Genomic DNA, 27,829 nt, shown 5'->3' with positions numbered 1-27,829 from the left:
GAAACGCAGTTATGTTCATAGCAAAAGCGGAGCGCAGTCATCTTCCAGCCCAAACCCACCCACTGTTTCTGGAACAGCCCAGGCCACCTTTGAACTCCGGCACGTAAGGTTTTATTAGAAGCAGCACTGGGGATTTTTGAGGGATGACTAGTGAACTTTGAGTATTTAAACAGAAACTTCGCTCGCAGGGTGGAGTACCCGACGAGAGACTGGAAACTCATTCAGTAAAAGGCAGTCTTTTCTCAGCTAGGAGCTAGGTGGTCTGTGCAGTCAGGTGGCGACCACTGTAGTTAATGTACAGAATAACGTTTGCTCTGAACCTCATTTCTTTTCGGTGTGTATGTGTCACTGGGGAATGAGCTCAGGCGCATTCTACCTCTGAACTATACCCCCAGCCTTTGAATCGGGACCTCGCTGAGTCCCCTGACAGTCTTGCTACATTGCTGAGGCTGACCTTGAACCTGCGTCTCAACCTCCCAAGTACTGAGAATACAAATAAATGCCACCACGCCCAGCTCCTGAACCTTTTTTATTTTTTATTTTTTTTTTAGCAGTACTGGTCATGTTCATTCTACCTCTGAGCTACACCCCCAGCCCTATTTTATCCTTTTTTGAGCTACACCCAAACTATTTTATTTTTCATTTATTTATTTATTTATTTATTATTTTTGATGGTACTGGGGTTCCTGGAAGCCCTTCTACCTCCGGGCTATACTCCCAGACCTTTTTTATATTTTTATTTGGAAACAGGGTCTCTGAAGCCAGCGCGGATGGCTTTGAACCTGCGCGATCCTCCTGTCTCTGCCTCCCAAGTGCGGGGATTACAAGCGTGCACCACCATGCCGGGTTATTCTTTATTTTCAAACAGGTTCCCACTAAGTTGCGGAGGGCCTAAATAGCTGAGGCTGGCCTTGAACCTGTGACCCCCCCTGTCTCAGCCTCCCAAGTACTCCCATGCCACTCCCAGCTCCTGAACCTTAATTTCTTGAAGCAATAATATAAATTTTATCTACTCGAGAAGAGGTTGCTTAAAAAGCAGTACTGGGTCTGGAACCCATTCTACCTCCAAGCTCCAGCGCTATTTTTTATTCTTTATTTTGAAACAGGGTCTCACTAAATTGTACAGGACCTCACCGAGTAGCTGAGGCTGTCTGTGAACCGCAATCCTCCTGTCTCGGCCTCCCACCAAATGCTGGGATTACAAGTGTGTGTCACCACACCCGGCTTCTTTTTAGTTTTTGAAACAGGGTCTCACTGAGTTGCAAAGGGCCTAAGTAGCTGAGGCCAGCCACAAACCGCGATCCTCCTGTCTCAACCTCCCAAATGCTAGGATTACAAGCGTTGCACCACCATGCCTGGCTTAGTTTTTGTTTTGAAACAGGGTCTTGCTAAATTGTGGAGGGCCTAAGTTGCCGAGGCTGGCCTTGAATCTGCCGATCTTCCTGTCTCAGCCTCCCAAGTCCTGAGGTTTGCCCGGCTCGCCACTGCTGGATATTGTCCGTGCCGGGAGGTAGAGGGACAGCGAGCCCCGTCGGCCAGTCTTTGGTGCCCTGGGTTTCTGTAGCATCGTGGTTAAGTGAACAAACTCAAGCTGTATCAGGAAAGAGGAGGGCTCTGGTTGAACAGATGCTGACCTGGGGACCTCATCTTTGGGTGCATAATCTTTCTTTCGAGGAAACCAAAGTTAAGAGGGGACCTCAGTGGACGCAGGGCTGGGGGAGCAGGTCCAGCTGCTCACACAGGTTCTTCTAAGGAATCACTGCCTGGGGCCGCAGCCCACTGACTTCCCATCCCTTCTGTGTTTTAGTGGAGTGTTTTGTTTGTGGTACCAGGGATTGAACCCAGGGTTCAATCCTCCACATTCGGCCCTGTTTTTTTAATTTGGAAACAGGGTCTCAGTTGATGAGAGCCTAAGTAAGGCCATCCTCAAAGCTGTGATCCTCCTTTCTCAGCCTCCCAAGTACTGGGATTACAAACGTGTGCCATCTTGCCCAGCCCTAGTACTTAGGATTGAACTCAGGACTTTCAACCTCTGAGCTACACCCCTAACCCTATTTTTTATTTTGAAACTGGGTCCACTGAGTTGCAAAGGGCCTCGCTAAGTAGCTGAGGCTGTGAACCATGACCTTCCTGTCTCAGCCTCCCAAATGCTGGGATTACAAGTATGTGCCACCATGCCCAGTTTTTATTTATTTATTTATTTATTTATTTATTTATTTATTTATTTATTTATAGGGTCTGGGGATGGAACCCAGGGGTATTTGACCTCCAAGCTATACCCCCTGCCCTATTTTTTATTCTTTATTTTGAAACAGGGCCTCACTGAGTTGCAGAGGGCCTAAGTAGCTGAGGCCGTCCGCAAACCGCGATCCTCCAGTCTCAGCCTCCCAAATGCTGGGATTAAAAGCGTGCGCCACGACGCTCGGCTTATTCTTTATTTTGAAACAAGGTCTAAGTTGCCCAGGCTGGCTTCAAAGCTGCGATCCTCCCGTCCCAGCCTCCTGAGTCACTGGGATCACAGGCGCGCACCACAGCCTGGCTCCACTGTGGTGTAACCGTGAACTCTGCCTGTCTGGGCCAGTCTGCGGCGGCCGCGGCGTCGACCTGTCCACCCAAGATCACACTCGGGCGTGATCAGGGAAAAGGGCTCCATGAGCCAGGCGCAGCAGCGCACGCCTGGAATCCCAGAACCTGTGAGACAGGCGGGAGGATCACAGCCTTGAGGACCACCTCAGCAACACCCAGACCCGGGCTCAAAAAAAGAAGTCTGGAGATGTAGCTTAAAGATAGAATGTTCCTGGGTTCCATCCTCAGTAACGAAACAACAAAACAAACAAACAAAAAAGACAAGAAAAAGCTCTGGAAGACCATTTACAGGTTTATTTTCCATAAAGGCAATTACCAACTTTCCCTCTTAACCCCTTTCTGAAAAGAGTAATTTGTTTCTAGAGATATATTCTTTACAATGTAAAACACACAACACTTTGTAAACTTAACAGATACATTTTAATCCAGTTAATAGCTTGTAAGATTAGCTTTTTGGCATGTAGAGCAGTCTCACGAACTTTGAAGTCTTTTCTTAATTCTGACTAAATTAAGGTTATACCGACAGGCGGGGCGATTTATCCTATGAGTAGAAAATTAAAATAATTTGTAAGATATGATTTACCAAATTTTTAAATCACCTGTGATTTTTTTGTGTATGAGTAGTACTGAGGATTGAACGCAGGGGTATTCTACCTCTGAGCCACACCCTCAGCCCCATTTTACTTTTCATTTTTGAAATGCATCCAAGTTGCCGAGAGCCTCACTAAGTTGTTGAGGCTGGCAGTGATCATGTAATCCTTTTCTCGGCTTCTCAAGTACTGGTATTATAAGTGTGCACCACCATGCCCAGCCCTTAACTTTGAAGGCCATATTGGTAAACAAGTAAAAAACCCAGATAAATGTTGTATTTCAGGCCTGTTATTTAGCAGAGCTGGGGCTAGAACCCAGGACCTCACACATGCTGACCAAGTATTCTACCACTGAGCTATATCACATGCTTTATTTGCATTACCTCTGAGCTACACTACCAGCCCTATTTTTTTATTCTTTAATTTGAAACAGGGTCTCAGTAAGTTGTGGAGGGACCAAATAGCTGAGGCTGGCCACAAACCTGTGCTCCTCCTGTCCCTGCCTCCCAAATGCTGGGATTACAAGTGCGTGCCATCATGCCCGGCTTAGATTTTAAATGCCTTGTATTTCAAGCTTAGACATCAGACCACGCTAATGCCTTCAAATCCTCACACATGTTAGTCAGCTTTGAGAAAGTTTGGCTTCAATTAACAAATAATCTTTCACGATATAAGAATCAAGACAGAGGCTCATGATTTTTTTTTCTTTTTTTTGTGGTACTGGGGGTTCCTGGAAACCCTTTTACCTCCGGGCTACACTCCCAGAACTATTTTTATATTTTTATTTGGAAACAGGGTCTCTTAAGCCAGCGCGGCTGGCTTCGAACCTGCGCGATCCTCCTGTCTCTGCCTCCCAAGTGCGGGGATGACAAGCGTGCGCCACCGCACCCGGCTTATGATTTCAGTAATGGTTTCTGTACACATCTGGCTTCATGGGCTGTGCCACGTTTCAGCTGTATCATTAAGAAAGCACTTAAACAGCATGTCACAATTTTCTAGATTGCTCCACGTAGCGGGTCCATTTTTCGCAGCAGGAGGTAGCGATTTATCCCACCGGCTGGAGAAGCCCGCCAGTCTAGGTTAGAGGGAAGAGTCTTTTGTGGAGACACTGCTCAGCATCCTCAGATCGGCTGCCCGGCCGGGGCGGCCCCTCGTGGAGCGGGACTTAGCTTCCGTAAGAGAAGGGCCTTGGCTGCGGCTCTAAGGCTCCCTCCTGCTGCCTGCTCGGTGGACGCTTACTAAAAATCACCGGCTTCCATAAGCTCCCAAGGTGGAAGCCGGCTTTCCGTTTTTACAAAGCGTCCCGGAGGTCCTGATCCGCGGTAGACTGCGTGTACGTGGAGCTGGAGGCATCGGCCGGGTCGAGCCGGAGCCCGCAGGGCTGGCAGAGCACGGAGAGGCCCCGGCAGCTTTTGAAGAGCTGCACGATGTACTTGCGAAATTTCTCCCCCAGGAAAAAGTAGATGACCGGGTTGAGGCAGCAGTGCACGAAAGCCAGGGTCTCGGTGGCCTGGAGGGCGTAGTCCAGGTGCCTCTCGAAGGTGCAGTCCTGAAGGACCTCCAGCTCGACCAGGGTCTCCAGGAAGAGCACCACGTTATAAGGGGCCCAGAAGCCGAGGAAGAGGACCACCACGGCTAAGATCATCCTCACCGCCCTGTTCCTCTTCTCGTTCTTACAGCGCTGCAGGGTCTTGATGATGAGCGAATAGCAGAAGAGCATGATGCCCGAGGGCACCAGCAGCCCCAGCACGTTGACCTCCAGCGAGCTCAGGACCTTCCACGCCGTGGAGTTGGCGGGGTACCTGGTCCTGCAGTACGTGTGGTTGCGCTCCGTGTAGCACGTGCTGAACGCCAAGCCGGGGAGGGAGGCGAACACCGCCACGGCCCAGGTGGCCAGGCTGGTGACGACGCCGGAGGCGAGCGTGCGTGCACGCAGGGACAACACCGCGCGCACGATGGCCAGGTAGCGGTCGACGCTCAGGAGCACGATGAAGAAGATGCCGCCGTAGAAGCCCACCAGGTACATCCACGAGATGAGCTTGCACAGGCCCAGGCCGAACACCCACTGGTCCGCGGCATAGTAGCCCCAGAACGGGAGGGAGAGCACGAAGAGCAGGTCCGAGATGGCGAGATTGAGCAGGTACACGTCGGTCATGGACTTGAGCCGCTTGTACTTGAACAGGACCAGAACCACCACGGAATTGCCCAGCAGGCCGAGGGCGAAGACCAGGGCGTAGAGCGGGGGCAGGAAGAGCTCCCCGAAGGCCCTGACGCCCGCCTTGGCGCACGGCTGGGGCACGCTCTCGTAGGCGTAGTAGTTGCTGTACACGCTCTCGTCCAGGCTCGTGTCGGCGATGTCCGTGGGGTTCATCTCGACTCTGCGGGCGCCTCAAGGCAGGTTCCCGTAGCTGCAAAGAACCCAAAAGCGATCAAAATGGTGGCAGCACAGACAGAACATAATGTGCCCAGCAGCCAGATGCCCTAATCTTGGCCTTGGGTTGGACGGATTAGGGTCAAGTATTTACCCCTCTGCTGAACTTTTTTTTATTCTTTATTATGCAACAGAGCCTCAATGACTTGCAAAGGGCCTCACTAAGTAGCTGAGGCTGTCCTTGAACCGTGGTCCTCCTGCCTCAGCCTCCCAAATGCTGGGATTGTAAGCATGTGCCACCATGCCCAGCTCTCTTCTCTCAATTCTAAGTCAGGATAGTACCCGGGGGCATTCTACTTCCGAGCTATACCCCCAGTCCTATTTTATTTTGAAACAGGGTCTCCCTAGGTCCTAAGAGTCATGCTAAATGGCTGAGGCTGGTCTTGAACCAGTGATTATCCTAACTCAGCTTCCCAGGTACTGGGATTACAAGCGTGCACCACTGTGCCTAAATGTAAACCCCTTTACAAGGAGTTTTTTTTTTTTTTTAGTGGTACTGGGGGTGTAACCCAGAGGCTTTCTACCTCGGGGCTATACTCGCAGACCTATTTTTATATTTTATTTGGAAACGGGGTCTAAGTTGCCAAAAGCCTAAGTAGCTGAGGCTGGCTTCGAACCCGTGCGATCCTCCTGTCTCAGCCTCCCAAGTGCAGGGATTTCAAGCGTGCGCCACCACGCCCGGGAGGAGGTGTATTTTAAGATATGTGGCTCATACCTGTAATCTAGTACTTGGAGGCTTAGACAAGAGGACTGCAGATTGGAGGATAGCACATGGTAACTTAGACTGTTTTAAAATAAAAAAAGGTTGGTGATATAGCTTAAAGGTTCAATTCCCAAGGCCACCCTCAAAAAAATTGTTTCTAAAAGATATTCTGAGCTGGGTGTGGTGGTGCACACGTGTAATCCCAGCATTCAGGAGGATGGTGGTTTTTGGACAGCCTCAGCTAGTTAGTGAGGCTCTCTGAAACTCAGTGAGACCTGGTTTCAAAATAAAGAATAAAAAATAGGGCAGGGGGTGTAGCTCGGAGATCAAATGTCCTAGGGTTCCATCCCCAGACTCGCAAAAAAAAAAAAAAAAAAAAATTAAAACAAAATTTAGGCCAGGTGTGGTGGCACACACTTGTAATCCCCATGCTTGGGAGGCAGAGACAGGAGGATCACGCAGGTTCGGAGCCAGCCTCTCTGGTTTAAGAGACCCTGTTTCCACATAAAAAAGTATAAAAATAGGTCTGGGAGTGTAGCCCGTGGGAGTGTAGCCAGAGATAGAAGGGCTTCCAGGAACCCCAGTACCACCAAAAAAAAAAAAATTTTTTTAAATTATTTTGCAATGTGGGTTACTAAATTCACTTTCAGAGATGACAAGATCTCAGATGAAGAACTCCAACTTAGCGAGTCTCAGCAACCTAGCAAGACCCTGTTTCAAAACAAAAAAAGGGGGGATTTTTTTTTTTTGGTGGTACTGGGGTTCCTGGAAGCCCTTCTATCCACATTTTTTTAAAAAATGTGGAAACAGAGTCTCTTAAGCCAGTGCGACTGGCTTCGAACCTGTGCGATCCTCCTGTCTCCGCCTCCCAAGCGCGGGGATGACAAGCGTGCGCCACCACGGCCGGCAAAGGGGGGATTTAAATACCTCTATATGGAGAGCCGAATGTGGTGGTGTGCACCTATGATTCCAGCTACTCGGGAGGCTGAGGCTTGCTTGAGCCTGACTTCAAGACCAGTGGAGGCAATACAGGAAGAACCCCACCTCAAAAGCTAAACCGACACGCGAGGCTGAGACTACCCTTCAGTGGTAGAGCCTGCCCATGGGTACAAAGCCTGGATTTCATCCCTGGAACCAACACCAAAGAGAACATCTATATACATGCTGTGTGTGTGCGATACTGGGGATTGAGTCACGAAGCACTCTACCTCCACCCTACAACCCCAGACCTCCGCCCCCTTTTTCAAGCAGAATCTTGCTAGGTTGCCAAAAGTCTTACTGAGTTGATGCCGCTGGTCTTGAACCCGTGGCCTTCCTGCCTCAGCCTCCCAAGTCCTGAGATTGAGACTGCAGGCATTACACCTCATGCCTGGCTCTATACGTGTTTTTTTTTTTTTTTTCCAGATTGTGACTGGAGCATTTCAGTAACAGCTTCAGTAACCTAATTCTGCTAGAAGGAAACCAGGCTGGTCACTTGCCTTTATATACAAATGAAAGCCGGGCGTCGTGGCACACGCTCATAACTCAGTACTTGGGAGGCTGGGGACAGGCGGATCGTGGGTTCGTGGCCAGCTTCAGCTACTTAGTGAGGCTCTCAGCAACTCAAGTGAGACCCTGTTTCCAAAAAAGAGTAAAAAACAGGACCTGTGCAATAGACTCATGAAGGATTCCAAGGGTAAGCAACTTCTGGAGAGCACGCAGCTGTGTGCAGAACCCAGCGATTTGCTAAGCCAGGTCTCAGAGGCGGGTGTGGACTTGCCCGGTTCTGTGGTGTACTAGCCTCCCCGGCCAACTCCAAGCTACCGACCGGCTCACGAAACTCCTGACCACAGCAGTGGCTCTTGGGGGCTGGAGCACCCCCACCGCCAGGGAGGCATTTGCTCTGGAGCACAGCGTCTGCCCTGGGGAGCCGCCTGATCTCGGGATCACTAGCCACTCACAGGTCAACTTTACAGCAGTGCTGCAAATGTGCTGTGGTTCTGGGGACTGAACCCAGAAGGCGCCTCCTACGTCCAAGTTAGACTCCAGCCCGATTTTCTTATTTGGAAACAGGGTCTCGCCAAGCTGTAGAGGCCGGCTTCAACCATGCTGTCCTCCTGTCTCAGCCTCCTGAGTACTGAGATCAATAAGCCTGGCTAGCAAATGTGTTTTGAAAGCCTGTCTGGAAGCTGGGCGTGGTGGCGCACACCTGTAATCCCCGCGCTTGGGAGGCTGAGACAGGAGGATCGCACGGGTTTGAAGACAGCCTCAGCTACTTAGTGAGGCTCTCAGCAACTTAGTGAGACCCTGTTTCCAAATAAAATATAAAATAGGTCTGGGAGTGTAGCCTGGAGGTAGAAAGCCCCTGGGTTCCACCCTGGGTACCACCAGGAAAAAAAACAAAACAAAAAAACAAAAAACAAAGCCTGTCTAGAGGCTGCAGTAACTGGTAAAAGATCAACCTTGGCCCCAAATCCTATCAGAGGGGGAACCAGCCTGAAGATCTAGAAAAAAGTCATACCACAATCAGGAAGAAAATCTCACCTCCCCAGCCACCTGGTTTCCTATCTAAATTAGCAAATGATGAGGTTAACCCCTTCTTAAAGTGATATACACACTCACCAGTGAAATAGTATTTTGTATGTGTGTGTTACTGGGGATGGAACCCAGGGGCAGTCTACCTCCAAGCTACACTCCCAGCCCTATTTTATTCTTTTACTTTGAAACAAGTTCTCACAAAATTGCAGAAGACCTCACTAAGTTACTGAGGCTGCCTGCAAATCTGTGATCCTCCTGTCTCAGTCTCCCAAGTGCTGGGGTTATGAGTGTGCGCTACAATGCCCGGCTTCACCTGTGACTTAAAGAGATGAGGGCTTTTTTCTAATTCAAAGTTGTTCCCTTCCTTTTTGTGTGTGTGTGGTACTAGAGATTGGGCCCAGGGGCATTCTTCCTCAGAGCTATACCTCTAGCCCTTGCTCTTTTTCTATTTTTGCGGTACAGGGGATGGAATCCAGAGGCATTCTACCTCTGAGCTACACCTTCAGCCTGACTTTTTATTCTTTATTTTGAAACAGGGTCTCACTGAACTGCAAAAGGCCTCGCTAAATAGCTGAGGCTATCCTCAAACCACGATCCTCCTGTCTCAGCCTCCCGAATGCTGGAATTACAAATGTGCACCACCATGCCCGGCTTTCTTATTTGCTAACAAGGTTTTTGCTACACTGCTGAGGCTGCTCTCCAAACTGCAATCCTCCTGTCTCAGCCTCCCAAATCCTGGGATTACAGGTGCGCACCATGGCGCCCAGCTCCAAGACCGCGTCCTTCTTAAAGCATTCACGACGGCCTGCCACGTCTCCTCAAACCTCATTCACATTCGGTAACTGCCATTGAATCTCCCCCTTCTCCCTACCACACACCGACCCAGCGGCGCGTTTCTCGGAGATTTTGGTCTACCTTGCCAATGGATGCTAAAAACCGGTAGCAAAGCAGGGTCTGCCAAAGCGTTAGTTAAATGGGTCACCCCGGCATTCTTTCTCCGCTCTATACCCAGGGAGAAAGGACGACACAAGCAGAAGAGTTAGGAAGTTTTCGGCAGAGTACACGGGAAGGACAGGCGGCGAGCTGGACTCGTGCAGGCTGCGTGCACATGTGCCTGCGTCTCTGTGCTGTTTCTTGGCCCGAGAGCCTGGACAGAGGCAAGAAGCAGAATGTTCGTGTTTGTAGTGCAAAGCATGTTTCTTTGGGACGTGTGCAGATGTGTGCAGGCACGGGTGTCGGCCGGCCAAGGTCCCGCGGGGTGCGTGGGGAGCGCTGGGGATGCCCAAGCCCCTTACCTGCGTGTGCGGTGGCTCCTGGCGTGGTCTGCGCGGCGGTGCCCGGAGCGCTCCGAGGCGCAGGTGCCTCTGCGGGGCGTGCGGCTTCCTGTGAGCGCCGGCTCTGCCCTCGCCGGCCAGACTTAAGAAGATAGACTTAAGAAGCAGAAAGAGGAGTGACTCATTTCCCAAAACCGAAGACTAGCAAGTTCTGCTTTTTTTCTGTTGGAGAAAATGAAAAGGAGATTAAAAAAAAAAAAAAAACTGGAGTAAGCTTTTAAAGAGCAGTTTTTTAAAATTATGGTACTAGGGATGGAACCCAGGGACGTTCTACCATCAAGCCACACCAACTGCTTTATTTATTTAATTTTATTTTTTGAAACAGGGTCTCACAAAGTTGCTAAGAGCTTTGCTCAGCTGCCAAGGCTGGCTCTGAACCTGCAATCCTCCTGTCTCAGCCTCCCACATACTGGGATCGCAAGTGTGCGCCACCATACCCAGCTATTTATCTCTCATTCTTTTTTTGTGGCATTGAGGATTGAACTCAGGGGCATGGTACCTCTGAGCTATGCCCCCAGCCCTATTTTATTTGGAAACAGGGTCTCACGAGGTTGAGGAGAGTCTCATTATTGCTGAGACTGTCCTTGAACCTGTGATCCTGTTGTCTCAGCTTCCCAAGTACTGGGATTACATGAACTTGCTACCACAGGAGGTGCTGTGTGTGTCTATTACTTGGGAATGAATCCAGGGGCATTCTACCTCCAAGCTACACACCCAGCCCGGATTTATGTTCTTGCTGAGATTGTCCTTGAACCTATGACCCTCCAGCCTCAACCTCCCAAGTACTGGGATTACAAGTATGTGCCACCAGGCTCAGCTTTTTTTAGTTGTTAAAAATTTGTTAGCCGGGCGTGGTGGCGCACGCTTATAATCCCCACCCTTGGGAGGCTGAGACAGGAGGATCGTGCAGGTTCGAAGCCAACCTCAGCTACTTAGTGGGACATGTTTCCAAATAAAATATAAAATAGGTCTGGGAGTAGAGCCCGGAGGTTAGAGGCAAGAGACCAAGCTCAGAGGTAGAGCACTTACTTGACTGGCATGCACAAGGCCCTAGATTTTATTTCTAGCATTCCATACAATAAAATTATTTATTGGCGATTTAATTTAAATCCTTTGAGCTGGGCATGGTGGTACATACCTGTAATCTCAGTACATGGGAGGCTGAGGTGGGAGGATTGAAGGTTCAAGGCCACCCTCAGCAACTTAGCAAGACCCTCAGTAAGACGCTGTTTCAAAACAAAAAAAATAGAGCCGGGCGTGGTGGGCACGCTTGTCATCCCAGCATTCGGGAGGCTGAGACCCAGAGGATCGTGGTTCATGGACAGCTTCAGCTACTTAGTGAGGCTGTCTGAAACTCAGTGAGACCCGGCTTCAAAATAAAGAATAAAAAATAAGGCAGGGGGTGTAGCTTGGAGGTCGAATGCTCCTAGGTAGACAGACAGACAGACAGAAAGAAAGAAAGAAAGAAAGAAAGAAAGAAAGAAAGAAGGAAAGAAAAGGCCAGGTCGAGTAGTGCATGCTTGTAATCTCAGTACTTGGGAAGCTGAGATAAGAGGATTGCAGGTTTCAAGACAGTCTCAACAAGTAACAAGACTCTTGCAAGAAAGAACCTTCCAAATAAAACTAAAATAGGGCTGGGTGTATAGCTCAGAAGTAGAATGCCCCTGGGTTTAACCCCCAGTTTCACACACACACAAAATAGCCAGGCGTGGGCGCACGCTTGTAAACCCAGTGCTTAAAGGCTGAGACAGGAGGATCGCAGGTTCACAGCCAGCTCGAGCTACCCTAGCAACTTAGCAAGACCTTGTTTCAAAATAAAAGAATAAGAGCCAGTCATGGTACTGCGAGCTATGCACTCTTAGTACTTGGGAGGCTGGGACAGCAGAATCATGGTTCAGGGACAGCCTTGCCAAGTTCTGAGATTCTCAACCTAGCGAGGCTCTGTCTAAATAATAAAACAGGGCCCTGGGTTCCATCCCTACTGTGTCTGTCTGTCTCTCACACACATGCTGAGCCTGGAACCCCACCCTTCACCACAACTGGAATTTCAAGAAGTATTTGGCCAAATCCCATTCCATCCATTGTCTCAGTGCTGTCCAGGTAGACAGCAGGTTTTAGGCTACAGAGGTACTGCCCGGGAGGGTCAGTCTTCAGATTGGCAGAGAGCCCCATTATCCTCCTGGAGAAACACAGTGCCCCTCGATTCCATCCCAGTGCCACACACACACACACACACACACACAAAAAAAAAAAAAAAAAAAAAAAGAAAAAAAAAGAAAGAAAGAAAAGAAAAAAGCCCGGCGTGGTGGTGGCGCACGCTTGGAATCCCAGCATTCGGGAGGCTGAGACGGGAGGATCACAGTTGACAGACAGCCTGAGCTACTTAATGAGGCCCTGTTTAAAAATCAAGAATTAAAAAAAAATAGGGCAAGGGGTGTAGGTTGGAGATCAAATGCCCCTGGGTTCTCCTTCAGACCCCAAAAGAAGAGGGGGCTGGCAGTGTAGTTTAGGGGTAGAATGCCCCTAGTTCAAAAAAAAGTTTATACCCTAAGCTACAGTGCTTCCTACACAGCACAAACCTGGTGTCCCATGTGAGACAACAGCGACCCCTGGTGTGCAAAAATTGTTTCAACATCAAAGACATCAAAGAAATTTTCCCAGGTGGCAGATATGGTACCAACCCACACAGAGTACCATATTTGAATTTGGAAGCCAAAGATTCCCAAGGTCCTCCAGAAAAGCTCTAGAGGGCTCTGCTGTGGAGCAGCTTGGTTATGCACCCAAACTTTTGTGTTAAAATGAGAGAACAGCCGGGCGTGGTGGCACACACTTATAATCCCAGCGCTTGGGAGGCAGAGACAGGAGGATCGCACAGCTTCAAAGCCAGCCTTGCTGGCTTAAGAGACCCTGTTTCCAAATAAGAATATAAAAATAGGTCTGGGAGTATAGCCTGGAGGCAGAAGGGTTTCCAGGAACCCCAGTACCACCAAAAAAAAAAAAAAAAAAAGAGAGAGAGAGAGAGAGAGAGAGAGAGAGAGAGAGAGAGAGAGAGAGAGAGAGAGAATGAATATGTTAGTCGGGAGAGATGGTATAAATGCTTATAATCCCAGCATTTGGGAGGCTGAGACAGGAGGATCACAGGTTCACAGCCAGCCTCAGCTACATAGTGAGGCCCTTTGCAACTGAGTGAGACCCTGTTTCAAAATAAAGAATAAATAGGGCTGGGGGGTGTGGCTCAGAGAACAAATGCCCCTGGGTTCCATCCCCAGTACTGCAAAAATAAATAAACAAATAAATAAGGCTGGGTTGGTTGTAACTCAAAGACAGAATGATCAATCCTGCGTTCAATCCCCAGTACCATGCACAAAAAAAGAAAGCTAAAAATTGCTGGGCATGGTGACCCACACTTGTAATCCCTGCACTTGGGAGGGGGAGACAGGAGGATCACGCAGGTTCAAAGCCAGCCTCACTAGCTTAAGAGGCCCGGTTTCCAAATAAAAATATAAAATGGGTCCAAATAAAAATATAAAATATAAAATGGGTCTGGTGTAGCCCGGAGGTAGAAGGGTTTCCAGGAACCCCAGTACCACCAAAAAAAAAAAAGTAAAAATTAATAAATGTTCAACAAGAAAAGGAGGAAACAGAAAAAGAAACAGCGGGGTTTGGTAGTGCATACACTTGTAATCTCAGTACTTGGGAGGCTGAGACAGGAAGATCCAGGTTTGGGGCCAGCCTCAGATTTAGTGAGGACTCCACAACTTGTGAGACCATTTCAAAATAAAGAATAAAAAATAGGGCTGGGAGGCCGGGCGTGGTGATGCACGCTTGTAATCCCGGAGCTTGGGAGGCTGAGACAGGAGGATCGCAGAGGTTTTCAAAGCCAGCCTCAGCTAGTTTAAGAGACCCTGTTTCCAAATTAAATATAAAATTGGTCTGGGAGTGTAGCCCGGAGGTAGAAGGCCCCTGGGTTCCTTCCCTACTCCACCAAAAAAAAAAAAAAAAGTAGGGCTGGGGGTGTAGCTCAGAGGTAGAATGCCCCTGGGTTCAATCATCAGTACCACAAAAACAAATAAAAAATAAAAAAAAAGGAAAAGAAAGGAAAAAGGGACAGTAGGAAGAAACAGAAGAGCAGAATTTGAAAGTAAAGTAGGCCCATTAAAATCTTGGAAAGACTAGCCAGGCGTGGTGGTGCATGCTTGTAATCCCAGTACCCAGTACTTGGGAGGTCGAGATAGGAGGATGGCGCAGGCTCAAAGACAGCCTCAGCTACTCAGGCTCTTTAACAACTTAGTGAGACCCTGTTTTGTTTTGTTTTGTTTTGGTGGTGGTACTGGGGTTCCTGGAAGCCCTTCTACCTTCGGGCTACACTCCCAGACCTATTTTTACATTTTTATTTGGAAACAGGGTCTCCTAAGCCAGAGCGTGCGGCTGGCTTCGAACCTGCGCATCCTCCTGTCTCTGCCTCCTAAGCGCGGGGACTACAAGCGTGCGCCACCACGCCTGTCTGAGACCCTGTTTTCTTTTCTTTTCTTTTTTTTTTTTTTGGTGGTACTGGGGTTCCTGGAAGCCCTTCTACTTCTGGGCTACACTCCCAGACCTATTTTTACATTTTTATTTGGAAACAGGGTCTCCTAAGCCAGCGTGTGCGGCTGGCTTCGAACCTGCGCGATCCTCCTCTCCCTGACTCCCAAGCGTGGGGACTACAAGCGTGCGCCACCACGCCTGGCTGAGACCCTGTTTTCAAATAAAAAATATAAAATAGGTCTGCGAGTGTAGCCCGGAGGTAGAAAAGCCCCTGGGTTCCACCCCAGTACAAAAAAAAAAATCTTGGAAAGACTAATAAAACTGATACAGGATATAACATGGCTGGGGTGGAGGGGCATAGCTTGGAGGTAGAATGCCCCTGGAGTTAGTACTTGGTATAAAAATATGAGAAAAGAAACCCTCACATCTAAGGCCATTTCTTTTTCTGCGCTGTCTTTATTTTGTCCCCAACCCCCCTGTACAGTAACGATGTCACTTAGTATAATCTTTGGGGAACATGGTCAAATTATTTTTGAGGATGCCAAGACAGAGAAAAGATAGTTTGTGTGTGTGTGTGTGTGTGTGTGTGTGTGTGTGTGTGTGTGTGTGTTTTCCTTTTGTGGTTCTGAGGATTGAGCCCAAGGGCATTCTACTGCCAAACTACACCCCCACCCAGCCCCTATTTATCTTTTTGTGTTTTTTTTTTGGTGGTACTGGGGATGGATGAGCTACACCCACAACCCTATTTTGTATTCTTTGTTTTTAAACAAGGTCTAAGTTGTGAGGGCCTCAGTACCTTTTCTTTTTTCTTTCTCTGTGTGTGTTACTGGGTATTGACCCCAGGGTGCTCGATCGTTAGATTAATGAGTTTTGAACAAAATATAAAGCACAGTTGCTCCTTACATGGCAGCTAACATCAAAATGTTCTGCTACCCAAGTTACAATTCCTTCCGCACCATCGCCCACCTGCCCGCCCAACCCACCAGATTCTACCAACCCCTTCCTCTCCCTTCCTCCTCAACCCAAGATTCTACCCCTTCCCCTATTAAACACAAGTAGAAACGCGGACTATTGGGCTGAGTGCGAGCCCGATACATAGAGCATCTGCTCTTGATATCCCAGGGCTTGGGAGGCCCAGACAGGAGGGCTGCGGGTTTGTGGTCAGCCTCAGCTATTTAATGAGGCCCTCTCCAACTTGTGAGACCCCGTTTCAAAATAATTAGCCTGGCTTGGGGGCACATGCTTGCAATCCCAGCATTCGGAGAATCGCAGTTCGCGGACAGCCTCAGCTACTAATAGTGAGGCCCTTTGCAACTCAGTGAGACCCAGTTTCAAAAATGAAAAGACTAGCCGGGCGTGGTGGCGTACGCTTGTAAGCCCTGTGCTTAGGAGGTGGAGACAGGAGGATCGCACTTGTTCGAAGCCATCCTTGCTGGCTTAAGAGACCCTGTTTCCAAATAAAAAATATATAAAAATAGGTCTGGGAGTGTAGCCCGGACGTAGAAGGACTTCCAGGAACCCCAGTACCACCAAAAACAAAAACAAAAACAAAAAAATGTAAAGACTAAAAAATAGGGCTGGGGGTGTGGCTCGGAGGTACAATGCCCCTGGTTTCCATCCCCAGTACCAAAAAACAAAACAAAACAACGAACCTGGAATACTATCTTGTATATGAGAACACAGGGGAAAAAGTACTGCAATGATTTTTCTTTACTGTAGAGAAAGAGTAATCATACCTTGGGGAAAGGTGACGTGAAGAGAAATTCGCTCCTGTACCTCCGGGAAGCCGTGGTGGCACCCATGCAGGCAGACGTGCCCAAGGGGTGTGGCTGCATCATCACACCGCCATCTCTTGATGCCATCTTTTTTTTTTTTTTTTTTGGTCTAGAGTCAAAGGAGGAGAAAAACCTGTTGGCATATAATAAAACCACGAAGATCAAGATAATGAGCCAAGGCCCGAGGTCCGCGCCCTCCTCAGCGTCTCCAGTGTCTCCATCCCTGAGGAAGGGGTGGGCTGTTCCTCACCCTTCTCACTGAGCCCTGCGGGTCGCAGGCTCTGCAAGCACCTGGCAGTGCTAAGGCTCCCTCCCTAGGTGCCAGAGAGCATGGAGTGAGCGGCCGAGGCTGTCACCCAGCTTCCCTACACCTCAAACACCAGGGCTACTGCCAGTGAGGTGGTGCACCCCTGTCATCCCAGCATTTGGGAGGCAGAGACAGGAGGATGTGGTTCGTGGACAGCCTCAGCTACTTAGGGAGGTCGTCTGCAACTCAGTGAGACACTGTTTCAAAATAAAGAAATTTTTTTAAAAAAGGGCTGGGGGTGTAACTTGGAGGTGAAAGGTTCCTAGGCTCAATCCCCAGTACCACAAAAAAATAAGCAAATTACCAACTTTGTTGTATAGGGTTTTTTTTTTTTTTGGAGGGGGGAACTAGGGATTGAACCCAGAGGTATTCTACTTCTGAGCTAAATTCCCAGCCCTATTTTTAAATTTTGAAATAGGGTTTGCTAGATGGCTGAGGGCCTCACTAATGGCTGAGGCTGGCTTTGAAACTACAATCCTCCCATCTCAGCCTGGCTTTTAGTGCATAGTTCTGTTACTGTTCACACAAATTGACACAGACCTAGTGGAATAATCAGAACCATTTTGCTGGGCGTCGGTGGCATGGCTGGTTTGCCCAGAGCTTCTAGGGAAGCTTCTTCCCCTTCCCTCCTCTGCTCCAAAGTTAAGGGCTGTCCCTCCTCCCAAGGTTGGCAGCAGCCTCTTCTGTCCTCCCTTTCCTTCCTAAGGTCCCTATGATGGCAAACACCTGCCCACATGACCTAGGGAATCTATCCCCAAACCAGGAACTTCTGCAAACCTTTTTTGTTGTTGTTGGTGGTGGTGGTACTGGGGTTCCTGGAAACCCTTCTACCTCCGGGCTACTCTCCCAGACCTATTTTTACATTTTTATTTGGAAACAGGGTCTCCTAAGCCAGCGCGCGCGGCTGGCTTCGAACCTGCGCGATCTTCCTGTCTCTGCCTCCCAAGCGCGGGTATTACAAGCGTGCGCCACCATGCCCGGCATAAATATAGTTTTGATGTTAATATAGTTTTGATGCTACAGACCTCCTGGAAAGGGTCACAGAGATCCACTCCCCACCAGGGACACCAGGACCAGACCAGAGACAAGTGCTGCTTTAGGGAAAGTCTCTGTAGTAGACGGCGGAGGTGCGGCAGCATCCCAGGCCACAGGGACCCACCACTTAGGAAATTACATCATTAGGAAGAATTTAAAATTTTACCTTTCAGCCAGGTGTGGTGGCCCACACCTGTAACCCCAGTACTTGGGAGGCTGAGTCAGGAGGATCGCAGGTTTGAGGACAGGCTCAGCAAGTATGAGACTCTCATCCACCCAGGGAGACCATTTCAAAATAAAAATAAAGTAAAATAAAGTAGGATTGGGGGTGTAGCTTGGAGGTAGAATGTCTCTGGGTTCCATCCCCAGTAACACACACACACACACACACACACACACACACACACACACACACACACACCCTTTATAGCTAACAGTCTGCCACTGTGTCCAGCACTAGATGAAGAAACTGGGGGGGAAATGGAGTGAAAAGAGGCAGAGGGAGGAAGAGGACAGAGACTCAGGAGTTCACGATGCCACGTCCTACCTTGAGTCTTTTAGGAAGCTGCTACTCGGTGTCACAATTTTGGAGCTGAAAATGTCAACCAAGAAAGCTGTATTTCATTTTGCTGTGGCACTAGGGATTGAATCCAGGAAAGTTCTACCTCCAAACTCTACACCCAGCCCCCCCACCCCCGTTTTTTAATTTTGTTGTGAAACGAGGTCTCACTAAGGTTGCCGGAGGAGTCTTGCTACCTTGTTGAGGCTGATCTTGAACCTGTGATCCTCGTGTCTCAGCCTCCCAAATACTGGGAATGATTACAGGAGTGTGCCATCACACTCCCAAATCCTGGGATTACAGGTGCGCACCACGGCGTCCAGCTCCAAGACCGCGTCCTTCTTAAAGCATTCACGACGGCCTGCCACGTCTAGGATAGGGGCTTGCCAAGTGTTTAAGATGAAGCTGGGAACAGTGTCCAGCCTCGGAACCTGCCATAGGGCAAGGCCGGGGCTGTGTTTTCTGAGGCCAGGATTAGAGCCTACCGAGGGGTTAGGCCGGTGGTGGGGCCAATGGCAGGCATCGTAGAATGCCATGAGTCAGGGCCACTACTGTAATCTCCGAGGTTGGGATAGGGCCTGCCAAGGGTTTAGGCCGATGCTGGGGCTAGTGTCCAGCCTCAGAGCCTGCCATGAGGCAGCGCCGTAGCTGTGGTATCAGAAGTCCGGATTAGAGCCTGCCAAGCCTTAAAGCAGTGATGGGGCCAATAACCAGGATCGGAGCCGGCTGTGAGGCATGGCAAGTGGTGGGGCCTGCGAGGCCAAGATAAGTATCTGCTGAGATTTTAAGCTGGTACGAGAGCCAATGGATGGCATGGGAGCCTGCCATGAGTCAAGGCCGATACTGGGATCTCCAAAATTGGGATATTGGCCTGCCAAGTGTTTAGGCCGATGCTGGGACCAGTGTCCATCTCAGAACCTGACATAGGGCAGGGCCAAGGTTGTGTTTTCCAAGGCCAGGATTAGAGCCTGCCGAGGGGTTAGGCAGGTGCCAGGCCAATGGCCAGAATCAGAGCCTGCCATGAGGCAAGGTACATCCTGGGGCCTCCAAAGCCAATAGAAGAGCCTGCCAAAGAGTTCGGCCAGTGCTGGAGCCAATGGCCAGCATCAGAGAATGCCATGTGTCAAGGCCGCTACTGTGATCTCCGAGGCTGGGATAGGGTCTGACAAGGGTTTATGCCAATGCTGGGGCAAGTGTCCAGCCTCAGAGCCTCCATGAGGCAGGGTCGAAGCTGTGGTCTCAGAAGCCTGGATTAGAGCCTGCAGAGGAATAAAGCGCTGACGGGGCCAATAGACAGGGTCGGAGCCTGCTGTGAGGCAGGGACAGTGGTGGGGCCTCCGAGGCCAAGATAAGAATCTGCCAATATTTCATGCTGGTGCCAGGGCCAATGGATGGCATAGGAGCCTGCCATGAGACATAGCCACTACTGGGATCTCTGAGGCTGGGATAGGGCCCTGCCAAGTGTTTAGGCCGATGATGGGGACAGTATCCATCCTCAGAACCTGCCATAGGGCAAGGCCGCGGTTGTGTTTCTGAGGCCAGGATTATAGCCTGCCAAAGGGTTAGGGCGGTGCCTGGCCAATGGCCAGAATCGAAGCTTGCCATGTGGCAAGGCCCGTGTTGGGACCCCGAAGCCAAGATAAGAGTGTGTCAAGGGTTTAGTTCCAGTGTTGGAGCCAATGGCTGGCATCAGAGAATGCCATGAGGCAAGGACGCTACTGTGATCTGGGAGGCTGGGATAGGGCCTGCCAGGGGATTAGGCCAATGCTGGGGCCAGTGTCAAGCCTCAGAGCCTGCCATGAGGCAGGGCTGAATCTGTGGTCTCAGAATCCCAGGTTAGAGCATGACGAGGGGTAAAGCAGGTGACAGGGCCAATAATCAGGATCGGAGCCGGCTGTGAGGCAGGGCCAGTGGTGGGGCCTCCGAGGCTAAGTAAGAATCTGCCGAGATTTTTGGCTTCTGCCAGGGCCAATGGATGGCATAGGAGCCTGCCATGAGTCAAGGCCGCTACTGGGAAATCTGAGGCTAGGATAGGGGCTTGCCAAGTGTTTAAGATGAAGCTGGGACCAGTGTCCAGCCTCGGAACCTGCCATAGGGCAAGGCCGGGGCTGTGTTTTCTGAGGCCAGGATTAGAGCCTGCCGAGGGGTTAGGCCGGTGGTGGGGCCAATGGCAGGCATCGGAGAATGCCATGAGTCAGGGCTGCTACTGTAATCTCCGAGGTTGGGATAGGGCCTGCCAAGGGTTTAGGCCGATGCTGGGGCTAGTGTCCAGCCTCAGAGCCTACCATGAGGCAGCGCCGTAGCTGTGGTATCAGAGGCCCGGATTAGAGCCTGCCAAGCCTTAAGGCAGTGACGGGGCCAATAACAAGGATCAGAGCTGGCTGTGAGGCATGGCAAGTGGGGGGGACTGCGAGGCCAAGATAAGTATCTGCCGAGAATTTAGGCTGGTATGAGAGCCAATGGATGGCATGGGAGCCTGCCATGAGTCAAGGCCAATACTGGGATCTCCAAGGCTGGGATATTGGCCTGCCAAGTGTTTAGGCCGATGTTGGGACCAGTGTCCATCTCAGAACCTGACATAGGGCAGGGCCAGGGCTGTGTTTTCCAAGGCCAGGATTAGAGCCTGCCGAGGGGTTAGGCCGGTGCCAGGCCAGTGGCCAGACTCAGAGCCTGCCATGAGGCAAGGTAGGTCTTGGGTCTCCAAAGCCAATAGGAGTGCCTGCCGTGGAGTTTGGCCAGTGCTGGAGCCAATGGCCAGCATCGGAGAATGCCATGAGTCAAGGCTGCTACTGTGATCTCCGAGGCTGGGATAGGGTCTGACAAGGGTTTAGGCAGATGCTGGGGCCAGTGTCCAGCCTTGGTGCCTGACTTGAGGCAGGGCCGAATCTGTAGGCTCACAAGCCCGAATTAGAGCCTGTCGAGGGGTAAGGCGCTGACGGGGCCAATAACCAGGATAGGAGCGGGCTATGAGGCAGGGCCAGATGTGGGGCCTCCGAGCCCTAGATAAGGATCTGCCGAGATTTTAGGCTGCTGCCATGGCCAGTGTATATATTAGGAGCCTGACATGAGTCAATGCTGCTGCTGGGATCTCTGAGGCTGGGATAGGGGCCTGCCAAGTGTTAGGCCGATTCTGGTGCCAGTGTCCAGCCTCAGATCCTGCCATAGGGAAAGGCCAGGGCTTTGTTTTTCGAGGCCAAGTTTAGAGCTGCTGAGAAATTAAGCCGGTGCCAGGCCAATGGCCAGAATCAGAGCCTGCCATGAGGAAAGGCCGGTGCTGGGACCCCTAAGCCAAACTAAGAGCCTGCCGAGGGGTTAGGCCAGTGGTGGGGCCAATGGACGGCATCGGAGCAAACCATGAGTCAAGGCATCTATTGTAATCTCCGAGGCTTGGGTAGGGCCTGCCAAGGGTTTAGACCGAGGCTGGGGCTAGTGTCCAGCCTCAGAGCCTGCCATGAGGCAACGCCGTAGCTGTGGTTTCAGAAGCCCGATTAGAGCATGCCAAGCCTTATGGTGGTGACGGGGCCAAAAACCAGGATAGGAGCCGGCTCTGAGGAAATGGCAAGTGGGGGGGACTGCGAGGCCAAGATAAGAATCGGCAGAGATTTTAGGCTGGTGCCAGAGCCAATGGGTGGCATAGGAGCCTGCCATGAGTCAAGGCCGCTACTGGGATCTCCGAGGCTGGGATAAGGGCCTGCCAAGTGTTTAACATGAAGCTGGGACCAGTGTCCAGCCTCGGAACCTGCCATAGGGCAAGACCGGGGCTGTGTTTTCCGAGGCCAGGATTAGAGCCTGCCAATGGGTTAGGCCAGTGGCGGGGCCAATGGACGGCATCGGAGCAAACCATGAGTCAAGGCATCTATTGTAATCTCCGAGGCTTGGGTAGGGCCTGCTAAGTGTTTAGACCGATGCTGGGGCTAGTGTCCAGCCTCTGAGCCTGCCATGAGGCAGCGCCGTAGCTGTGGTTTCAGAAGCCCGGATTAAAGCATGCCAAGCCTTATGGTGGTGACGGGGCCAATAACCAGGATCAGAGCCAGCTGTGAGGCATGGCAAGTGGTGGGGCCTGCGAGGCCAAGATAAGTATCTGCTGAGATATTAGGCTGGTACGAGAGCCAATGGATGGCATGGGAGCAGCCATGAGTCAAGGCCGATACTGGGATCTCCAAGGCTGGGATATTGGCCTGCCAAGTGTTTAGGCCGATGTTGGGACCAGTGTCCATCTCAGAACCTGACATAGGGCAGGGCCAGGGCTGTGTTTTCCAAGGCCAGGATTAGAGCCTGCCGAGGGGTTAGGCCAGTGCCAGGCCAATGGCCAGAATTAGAGCATGCCATGAGGCAAGGTAAGTCTTGGGTCTCCAAAGCCAATAGAAGAGCCTGCCGAGGAGTTCGGCCAGTGCTGGAGCCAATGGCCAGCATCGGAGAATGCCATGAGTCAAGGCCGCTACTGTGATCTCCGAGGCTGGGATAGGGTCTGACAAGGGTTTAGGCCGATGCTGGGGCCAGTGTCCAGCCTTGGTGCCTGACTTGAGGCAGGGCCGAAGCTGTAGGCTCACAAGCCCGAATTAGAGCCTGTCGAGGGGTAAGGCGCTGACGGGGCCAATAACCAGGATAGGAGCGGGCTGTGAGGCAGGGCCAGATGTGGGGCCTCCGAGCCCTAGATAAGGATCTGCCGAGATTTTAGGCTGCTGCCATGGCCAATGTATATATTAGGAGCCTGACATGAGTCAATGCTGCTGCTGGGATCTCTGAGGCTGGGATAGGGGCCTGCCAAGTGTTAGGCCTATTCTGGTGCCAGTGTCCAGCCTCAGATCCTGCCATAGGGAAAGGCCAGGGCTTTGTTTTTCGAGGCCAAGTTTAGAGCTGCTGAGAAATTAAGCCGGTGCCAGGCCAATGGCCAGAATCAGAGTCTGCCATGAGGAAAGGCCGGTGCTGGGACCCCTAAGCCAAACTAAGAGCCTGCCGAGAGGTTAGGCCAGTGGTGGGGCCAATGGACGGCATCAGGAGCAAACCATGAGTCAAGGCATCTATTGTAATCTCCGAGGCTTGGATAGGGCCTGCCAAGGGTTTAGACCGAGGCTGGGGCTAGTGTCCAGCCTCAGAGCCTGCCATGAGGCAACGCCGTAGCTGGGGATTAAGAAGCCCAGATTAGAGCATGCCAAGCCTTATGGTGGTGATGGGGCCAAAAACCAGGATAGGAACCAGCTCTGAAGCATGGCAAGTGGGGGGGACTGCGAGGCCAAGATAAGAATCGGCAGAGATTTTAGGATGGTGCCAGAGCCAATGGATGGCATAGGAGCCTGCCATGAGTCAAGGCCACTACTGGGATCTCCAAGGCTGGGATAGGGGCCTGCCAAGTGTTCGGGCCGATGCTGGGGTCAGTGTCCAGCTCAGAACCTGACATAGGGCAGGGCCAGGGCTGTGTTTTCCAAGGCCAGGATTAGAGCCTGCCGAGGGGTTAGGCCGGTGCCAGGCCAATGGCCAGACTCAGAGCCTGCCATGAGGCAAGGTACGTCCTGGGGCCTCCAAAGCCAATAGAAGAGCCTGCCGTGAAGTTCGGCCAGTGCTGGAGCCAATGGCCAGCATCGGAGAATGCCATGAGTCAAGGCCGCTACTGTGATCTTCGAGGCTGGGATAGGGCCTGACAAGGGTTTATGCCAATGCTGGGGCAAGTGTCCAGCCTCAGAGCCTCCATGAGGCAGGGTCGAAGCTGTGGTCTAAGAAGCCCGGATTAGAGCCTGCAGAGGAATAGAGCGCTGACGGGGCCAATAGACAGGGTCGGAGCCTGCTGTGAGGCAGGGACAGTGGTGGGGCCTCCGAGGCCAAGATAAGAATCTGCCAATATTTCATGCTGGTGCCAGGGCCAATGGATGGCATAGGAGCCTGCCATGAGACATAGCCACTACTGGGATCTCTGAGGCTGGGATAGGGCCCTGCCAAGTGTTTAGGCCGATGCTGGGGACAGTATCCATCCTCAGAACCTGCCACTGGGCAAGGCCGCGGTTGTGTTTCTGAGGCCAGGATTATAGCCTGCCAAAGGGTTAGGGCGGTGCCTGGCCAATGGCCAGAATCGAAGCTTGCCATGTGGCAAGGCCCGTGTTGGGACCCCGAAGCCAAGATAAGAGTGTGTCAAGGGTTTAGTTCCAGTGTTGGAGCCAATCGCTTGCATCAGAGAATGCCATGAGGCAAGGACGCTACTGTGATCTGGGAGGCTGGGATAGGGCCTGCCAGGGGATTAGGCCAATGCTGGGGCCAGTGTCAAGCCTCAGAGCCTGCCATGAGGCAGGGCTGAATCTGTGGTCTCAGAATCCCAGGTTAGAGCATGACGAGGGGTAAAGCAGGTGACAGGGCCAATCAGCAGGATCGGAGCCGGCTGTGAGGCAGGGCCAGTGGTGGGGCCTCCGAGGCTAAGTAAGAATCTGCTGAGATTTTAGGCTTCTGCCAGGGCCAATGGATGGCATAGGAGCCTGCTATGAGTCAAGGCCGCTACTGGGAAATCTGAGGCTAGGATAGGGGCTTGCCAAGTGTTTAAGATGAAGCTGAGACCAGTGTCCAGCCTCAGAACCTGCCATAGGGCAAGGCCGGGGCTGTGTTTTTCGAGGCCAGGATTAGAGCCTGCCGAGGGGTTAGGCCGGTGGTGGGGCCAATGGCAGGCATCGTAGAATGCCATGAGTCAGGGCCACTACTGTAATCTCCGAGGTTGGGATAGGGCCTGCCAAGGGTTTAGGCCGATGCTGGGGCTAGTGTCCAGCCTCAGAGCCTGCCATGAGGCAGCGCCGTAGCTGTGGTATCAGAAGTCCGGATTAGAGCCTGCCAAGCCTTAAAGCAGTGATGGGGCCAATAACCAGGATCGGAGCCGGCTGTGAGGCATGGCAAGTTGTGGGGCCTGCGAGGCCAAGATAAGTATCTGCCGAGATTTTAGGCTGGTACGAGAGCCAATGGATGGCATGGGAGCCTGCCATGAGTCAAGGCCGATACTGGGATCTCCAAGGCTGGGTTATTGGCCTGCCAAGTGTTTAGCCCGATGCTGGGACCAGTGTCCATCTCAGAACCTGACATAGGGCAGGGCCAGGGCTGTGTTTTCCAAGGCCAGGATTAGAGCCTGCCGAGGGGTTAGGCCAGTGCCAGGCCAATGGCCAGAATTAGAGCATGCCATGAGGCAAGGTAAGTCTTGGGTCTCCAAAGCCAATAGAAGAGCCTGCCGAGGAGTTCGGCCAGTGCTGGAGCCAATGGCCAGCATCGGAGAATGCCATGAGTCAAGGCCGCTACTGTGATCTCCGAGGCTGGGATAGGGTCTGACAAGGGTTTAGGCCGATGCTGGGGCCAGTGTCCAGCCTTGGTGCCTGACTTGAGGCAGGGCCGAAGCTGTAGGCTCACAAGCCCGAATTAGAGCCTGTCGAGGGGTAAGGCGCTGACGGGGCCAATAACCAGGATAGGAGCGGGCTGTGAGGCAGGGCCAGATGTGGGGCCTCCGAGCCCTAGATAAGGATCTGCCGAGATTTTAGGCTGCTGCTGTGGCCAATGTATATATTAGGAGCCTGACATGAATCAATGCTGCTGCTGGAATCCCCGAGGCTGGGATAGGGGCCTGCCAAGTGTTAGGCCTATTCTGGTGCCAGTGTCCAGCCTCAGATCCTGCCATAGGGAAAGGCCAGGGCTTTGTTTTTCGAGGCCAAATTTAGAGCTGTTACCTGGGCAGGTTTGGCACATTCCTGCAATCCCAATACTCAGGAGACTGAGACAGGAGGACCACAGGTCTGAGGCCAGCCTCAATGTTGTAAGCCTTCAGGAATTCAGTGAAGCCCTGTTTCAAAATGAAAAAGTGCTGGGGTATGGCTCAGCAGTAGAAGGCCGTTGAGTTCAGTCCCTAGTAAAACAAATGCGCGCACACACGCACACACAATTATTTCAATATATGATCAATAGAAAAAATACTGCCAAGTATTTCACGTTCTGTTTTTCATCCCAAGTCTACAACGTTCTGTGTTCACACCTGTGCAGCTCGGTCAGGACTGGCTTCACTTCCTAAGCCCATCACCATGCGTGGCTGGTGGCCAGTGACCACTGCCCTGACAGTGCAGGTCAAGAGTGGCTGGTGCAAAGCGAGTTACCTCCTTTCTCTGGTGAATCTGACAACCCAGCAAACAGCTGGAAAATCACGTGTGCAGCTGCAGAGTACACTGGCCAGAAAACACCTTGGGATGTTTTGGCAAATGAAAGTTAAAAACAGGAAGCTCACTTTTTGCTTTGCAATGGTTTCCACATGACAGCTTAAATCAGTTTTCTGTTTTGTGTGCGTGAGGGCAGAGGGGAAGACACAAAGGTGTCGGCCTGCGTTTTCTCTTAGCTGCAATGTGTCTGCACTCAGAAGCTGCGTAGAGGTTGCTGGGTGCCCTCCACCTCCTGGAAGTTGGCACTGGGCGTGGTGGCCACACCACAGCCTCCACTTACCCTATAAACACCCTGATGGTTAGAGCCACCTCCTCCACCACAGCAAGGCACCAACACAGGGTGTGTGATGCTGTCTCACAGAACCCCATTGTTCCACTCAAATGCAGCTTCCTTGAGCGATAAGAAGATGCTTGTAGTCCCAGTGCTTGCGAGGCTGAGAGTGGAGGATCGCGGTTCACGCACAGCCTCGGCAACCTAGTGAGGCCTCTGCAACTTAGACTCGATTTCAAAATAAAGAATAAAATTGGGCTGGCGGTGTAACTCAGAGGTAGAATGCCCCTGGGTTTAATCCCTTGTACTCCACACACACACACACACACACACACACACACACACACACACACGGAAAGAAAGAAGAATCTAGAAAGGCTGTGCCTTTGTGGCAGCCAGCCTCATCATGCACCTGGTGGGGGTCCTTCTCACTCAGTGAAACACTGTTGACTTGCCACTGTTGCAGCCCACCCATCTGTTTGCTGGGGAGATGCCAGCTGGTGCTTCGAAGTCACCATTCCCTGTGGAAGCATGTGGGTTTCTTCCAGCTGAGGCTGTTTTGCAGCCCAGAGTGGCCTGGCTGGCTGATGCCACCACTGTCTCCCCATCAGCCCTCCCCTTGACCTATCAGCCACGGACCCAGATGCTGTGGGCATCTGAACGCTTATTCCTCTGATAGAGGGACATGATGCCCTTTTGCCCTGCATTCATGGCAAAAGGGCATCAAGTAGTTCTTCCTACTAATTGTCCATATAATTGCTTCTAGGTGTTCACTTCAAATGGCCCCACGGCGATCATGCCCACGTGGTTCTGCTCGTGAGCCTGGTTCTCACACGTAGGTGAATTTGATGAGGGTGGACAGGTACGTGCTGGGAAGCAGGAAAGGGGGCCTTGGGATTCCTGGGTCAGGGAGCCCTGTGCATGGCCCCGCACAACCAGGGCTCCTCTGGGGTCCAGGGATTTAGGAAACTAGCCTCCTGAATGTCATCCCAGCCGCCTGGGGGCCCGCAGGACTCCGTCATCTCGCAGACA

At 51.4% G+C, this 27,829-nt stretch overlaps 1 protein-coding gene across 1 annotated transcript; it reads right to left on the bottom strand.

Annotated features, from left to right (window-relative positions):
• Window positions 1–4,467: 4,467 nt before the first annotated feature.
• CCR4 (C-C motif chemokine receptor 4) lies at window positions 4,468–5,547 on the bottom strand (the record flags this gene model as incomplete). The annotated part of the gene is made up of 1 exon (XM_080715219.1): window positions 4,468–5,547. The coding sequence occupies one exon, from the start codon at window positions 5,545–5,547 to the stop codon at window positions 4,468–4,470; it is 1,080 nt and encodes a 359-aa protein (XP_080571345.1).
• Window positions 5,548–27,829: the final 22,282 nt, after the last annotated feature.

Source organism: Muscardinus avellanarius (assembly GCF_963383645.1).
Source record: "Muscardinus avellanarius genome assembly, chromosome: 18".
Classification (NCBI taxonomy): domain Eukaryota; kingdom Metazoa; phylum Chordata; class Mammalia; order Rodentia; family Gliridae; genus Muscardinus; species Muscardinus avellanarius.
The sequence above is the reverse complement of the archived record's forward strand: the minus strand, read 5'-3'. Positions and strand labels throughout refer to the sequence as shown.